General features: G+C 43.1%; 1 protein-coding gene across 1 annotated transcript in view; it reads right to left on the reverse strand.

Moving 5' to 3' along the window:
- Window positions 1-5,166, reverse strand: part of skib (v-ski avian sarcoma viral oncogene homolog b) — a 38,482-nt gene extending 33,316 nt beyond the window's left edge. The window contains exon 1 of the mRNA XM_039016684.1: window positions 3,946-5,166. Coding sequence (XP_038872612.1) covers window positions 3,946-4,845 — 900 coding nt within the window. The 5' untranslated portion in view covers window positions 4,846-5,166. The remainder of the gene's footprint in view (window positions 1-3,945) is intronic.
- Window positions 5,167-6,000: the final 834 nt, after the last annotated feature.

Here is a 6,000-nt window from a genome sequence, read left to right on the forward strand (position 1 = left end):
ACACATGTCAAGGCCCTGCCCCACTGGGCCCGCATCTCCTCAATCAGAGCCTACAGCCTCTTCTCTTCCAATCTGCCCCCATATGTACGCTAGGCAACGGCTTAATGACCAAATGCAGGATTTGATTCAAAACAGACACAACGGTCCTCTGGTGTTATCCCCCTCTGATCCCTGTCTGCTTTGTACTCGAACAGTGATATTCAACTAAATATAATGCCGTCTTTAGCTATGTGGAAACCCTGTTCAATTTCCCACAGTACTTGAATTAAATCATTTGATTAATTATTATCTATTATATCACTAGACTTTCTTTTTAGTCAAAGAGAATACTCAAAAATAGCAAAAAAGGTGTTTCTCAACTAAGGCTAAGTTTACAACACTACATGTACAGTAGTGTAACTGAAGGCCCAGACAGACAGACAGACAGTGGATCTTGGACTGATTGATAAAACACCCCAACATCAGTGTTGGTCTGAGGCAGGGCAATAATATTGAGTTCTTGTTTCATGGGTAAGCGAGCCAAGGCCGGCTGCTGGTGGCTGTCCGGCCTCTCAGCAGCTTCCCCTGTCAGAGTGATGTATGGGAGCACTGGTGTGCAGCTCCCTAAGGACCAGGCCTGACTGTCTGCTAACTGGGACACTACTGACAGTGAATCATGGCAGGCAGGCAAACACACACACACAGAGACCACTCCCCCTGATGCTGCCTGCCTCAGCTCAGTCTGTATATATTTCATCAGACACTCCAAGGCTGTCAGCAGAGACCTCACCGTTTTGGAAAATATGAAACACACTGAACATATATCATGACATGATGGCTACAGTTGGGAGGGCAGCTATAAGCCACAGGTGGTGGAGATTTTTCCTCAGACATTTTTTCTTTACGTCCGCGACTCTGTAGTCTAGTTTCCTTTGTCCATTTCTTAAATCGAAATGACACAGATTATGTTCACTTATTATTGAATGGGGATTTGCTGTGAGATTCGGTGCCATTTTACAAAGCAACTTATAAATTAAGAATTTATGTAGAATAAAAAATAGAGGACAATGTATGCATGGAATCTGCAATGCAATGTAGTTTGCTAGGAACTAATTCACAATGTTTTTGATCGGAGCCATAACAGAAGGGACGAGTACAGTGGATCTCTGTTTTCTCAACAACAAAAGGTCCTTACATCTCTCTGTAGCTAATCATTAAATAATACATTGCAAACTGTCTCTGAGATACCTCGTCTGAACATCCACCATCACAACGGAACTGCATCAATATTCAACCAAGCCTCTCTTGGTCGAGAAAGACCTCCATTCATTTATAACTGCACAATAAAAATGCCACAATTTCGTGAGTAGCACTGATAGTGAAATTGAAAGTCACTGGGAGGGAGGTTTACGAGAAATGCCCTGTCTCCTGTTCAGAGTGGAGTTATTACACCATGGTGATACATAGTGTCCAGTCATTAGCAGAGTCCCACTCAACAGCTGCTGTGAGCTGAGGGAAACAGCCACCATGTCGCCCCGTCCTTTGTCCGCTCCAAACGTCTGTGACCCTCGCGTGGAGCCAGAACAGGCAAGTGGTCAACCTGAAAACCTTCCACCACCACATCCGTCAATGTGCACACACACACCAGGCGGCTGGTGGCACAGAATGAATGGAAAGGTATCAAACACATGGTTTTCACGTTTGATATCATTCCATTCCCTCTATACCAGTCATTATGAAGAGGCCGTCCTGCTATATCTCCACCCACCAGTCTCCTCTGAGACACTATCCTGTTCAACACAGCCCTTTCTCACAGACATCTTGATAACCCAAAGCTCATTAAACTCTAATAACCTAACCCCAAAAATTAATTCCCCAGCCCCCCTCCCCTCTTGGACTAATAAAATATATAATTGAGGCTCCATTTGTCATATGCAGATGCCCTTGAGTTACCCTGGGGGGATCTGGTCCGGTTAACTCCCCTGAGGGGAGTGGATTGGAGGGCCACTCAAGGGTGTGATAGTTTGAGATTCTGTTGATTTTAATGTTCTATTTTAAAACAAACCTTTTAAATGTGAATTTAAACCAATATACGTGCATGTGGAAAAGATCAGCCAGGGGAAAAAAGGAAATAAATAATGTGTGTGTATATACCGTACCAGTCAAAAGTTTGGACACACCTACTCATTCGAGGGTTTTTCTTTATTTTTACTATTTTCTACATTGTAGAATAATAGTGAAGACATCGAAACTATGAAATAACACATGTGGAATCATGTCGTAACCAAAAAGGTGTTCAACAAATCAAAATATATTTTATATTTGAGATTCTTCAAAGTAGCCACCCTCTGCCTTGATGACAGTTTTGCACACTCTTGGCATTCTCTCAACCAGCTTCACGAGGTAATCACCTGTAATGCATTTCAATGAACAGGTGTGCATTGTTAAAAGTTAATTTGTGGAATTTCTTTCCTTCTTAATGTGTTTGAGCCAATCAGTACAAAGTAGGGGTGGTATACAGAAGACAGCCCTATTTGGTCAAAATTTCATATTATGGCATGAACAGCTCAAATAAACAAAGAGAAACGACAGTCCATCATTACTTTAAGACATGAAGGTCAGTCAATATGGAAAATGTAAAGAACTTCAAGTGCAGTCACAAAAACCATCAAGCGCTATGATGAAACCGCCACAGGAAAGGAAGACCCAGAGTTACATCTACTGCAGAGGATAAGTTCATTAGTTACCAGCCTCAGAAATTGCAGCCCAAATAAATGCTTCACAGAGGTCAAGTAACAGACACATCTCAACATCAACTGTTCAGAGGAAACTGCATGAATCAGGCCTTCATGGTCGAATGGCTGCAAAGAAATCACTACTAAAGGACACCAAGAAGAAGAAGACTTGATTGGGCCAAGAAACATGAGCAATGGACATTAGACCGGTGGAAATCTGTCCTTTGGTCTGATGAGTCCAAATTAAGATTTTTGGGTCCAACCGCCGTGTCTTTGTGAGACGCAGAGTAGGTGAACGGATTACCTCTGCATGTGTGGTTCCCACCATGAAGCATGGAGAAGGAGGTGTGATGGTGTGGGGGTGCTTTGCTGGTGACACAGTCTGTGATTTACTTAGAATTTAAGGCACACTTAATCAGCATGTCTACCACAGCATTCTGCAGCGATACGCCATCCCATCTGGTCTGCGCTTAGTGGGACTATCAGTTGTCTTTCAACAGGACAATGACCCAACACACCTCCAGGCTGTGTACGGGCTATTTGACCAAGGAAAGTGATGGAGTGCTGCATCAGATGACCTGTCCTCCACAATCACCTGACCTCAACCCAATTGATATGGTTTGGGATGAGTTGGACCGCAGAGTGAAGGAAAAGCAGCCAACAAGTGCTCAGCATATGTGGGAACTCCTTCAAGACTGTTGGAAAAGCCTTCCAGGTGAAGCTGGTTGAGAGAATGCCAAGAGTGTGAAAAGCTGTCATCAAGGCAAAGGGTGGCTACTTTGAAGAATCTCAAATATAAAATATATTTTGATTCCATATGTGTTATTTCATAGTTTTGATGTCTTCACTATTAGTCTACATTGTAGAAAATAGTAAAAATAAATAAAAACCCTTGAATGAGTAGATGTGACCAAGCTTTTGGTACTGATTATGTATATATTGTGTGTGTGTGTGTGTGTGTGTGTGTGTGTGTGTGTGTGTGTGTGTGTGTGTGTGTGTGTGTGTGAGAGAGAGAGAGAGAGAGAGAGAGAGAGAGAGAGAGAGAGAGAGAGAGAGAGAGAGAGAGAACAGGGGGTGTCCAATAGAATAGGACCATTATTTAAATCATGGAATCACTGCCAATAATGAATGAATAATAAATGAATAAATAATATTACAATCAAATAAAATTTCAGTCATCAAACACGTTTAGGCACTTTATACACACTTTAATAAACTTGATCAGACTTACCCTGCATGATTTGTTTGAGAGCTTGTTTACGAAGTCAAATTTGCCTTTGATTTCTTTGAGGTGCTGCTCCAGGAGAGCCTTCTCTTCTTTCCCCGTATAGTCCGGGTCCAGGAGAACATAGGCCCGCCAGTTAGCTGAGTCGAACCCCCAGTGAACTGTCCGGTTCTCTAGTCTTTTATGACTATGGACCACAAACTTGTGAGTGGGGTACATTAGCCTGCAGTCCATGCATTGGATACAGGCGGCACTGGGACTAGTATACAGTTCTGGGACAAATAACCCCTTACACCTACCAAAACATTCGTGGTATATTTTAAAACTTTTTTCCGTCCTCTCCAACTCCATGGAGCCAGACAGCTCCTTGTTGCAGTGAGGAAGGTAGGAACCACTGTAAACGAGGGCATTGCAGAGGCGCTCAGCATCCGTCTGGGTGATCAGTCCGCATGATGGGGCAGAGAAGGGTAGGATACCCACTACTTTGAGGATCTCCAGCTGGTCCGCGGTGCACCGGGAGCAGTAGATGTGCAGGTCGTCGCACACCGAGTTGATCTGCTGGAGCGAGAAATCCCGCAGGACACTGTTGAGAATCTGCGGCAGACACAGACGTTTTTCGCCGCCTACCACGAAACACGAAATTGGCTCACGCTCCAGGACAGTTTCGGACCTTTCGGTGGTGTGGTCGGATGGAATGAATAACGGCCCCGACATAACCGGTGGTGTCTGGACAGGCATGGCCAGCATCAGTTCAGCTGTTTTTCCATCTTTGTTGAACAGAATTTCCTGGTGCCACCGAGCAGAGAACGCCGCCGGTCCACCAAGAGAGCTCATGGAACTCAAATGAAACTGCTTCAGAGTTTGCTGAAGTCCGGGATGAGGCTGAAAGCTTGACGGGGCCTCCATGTTTTCACCACTATATAGAGAAAATAGTTCAAATGTAGGCGATCTATTTTAATCAGTTGTCTTCAAAATCCAGCAAAAGACTCAGTAAATCCACCGCGGCGCATTTCCATGTCAATAGAGAAGGTTACCACCGGGGCGTTATCCATTTAAAAAGGAGTATAAGACACTATTGAGTTCTAATACCCTGAAACAAATTTTCCAGTTCACATATACGTAAGGGAAATCCTTCGGACCACTCACAAAAAGAGCGTCAAAATGAAACACATTTTCTCTTCTCCACTGCAGTCTAGTCCGCACGATGTGATCCTCAAATATGCCCAGTCTGCGCAGTCTGGCGCTCTCGCTCTCTAGCTCTAAGCGAATGTGTGAAGTGAGTTAGCTGTACCATCTCTCTCCCTCTCTCTCTCTCTCTCTCTCTCTCTCTCTGTTTGTTTGTGTCTGGTTCAGTCATTGAATCCCGGCCAGGAATGTGACTGACTCGCCGAGCTGGCTGTTCCCTCAAAGTGTTGTTCCTCCCCCTGCTACCATGGCAGCTGCAGCAGCAGCCACAAAAACCTAGTAGCCTAGAGCAGACAGTTTAGAAAATCTATGATCCCTCTGAAAGCCTCTGAAATGGACTGGAGAGGAAGGGTGGAGTCTGACCTCAATGGGAAAAATACATTAATCTAATTTGTGACTATCAAAACTAGGTCTACGGAGGCTTTATAAGGCTGTGCTGATGAGACCAGGCTCCAACAATGCATGTAACACCTTTATTGATTCCAAATGACACTGGATTAATTCATAAATCTAGGCCTACAATAACTTTATTAGACCAAAGAGTAGCCTAAACAGATCCCTTTCCTCTGCAGTGTTAAACAAATAATAAATTTAGTCATTAAACCTAATTCCAACATAATATTTCACACAAAATAAATTCCAAATAGGCCTACATTTGAGTGTTTTTACAAATGTAAATAGTCACATTAGGCTACATTATTTCAATTGGGTATTTTGGTAGCTTACAGACACCTGCAATTACAACATATCCTAGCAGGTACCACTTTAAAAAAAACTTTCCTGAATATGTCATTATGAATGCTTAGAAATGTTTCTCAATTATTTTATTTTTTATTACTATATATGTTACAATACTTATGATGAATTGTAATTCTT

Source organism: Salvelinus namaycush, chromosome 20, assembly GCF_016432855.1.
Source record: "Salvelinus namaycush isolate Seneca chromosome 20, SaNama_1.0, whole genome shotgun sequence".
Taxonomy (NCBI): Eukaryota; Metazoa; Chordata; class Actinopteri; order Salmoniformes; family Salmonidae; genus Salvelinus; species Salvelinus namaycush.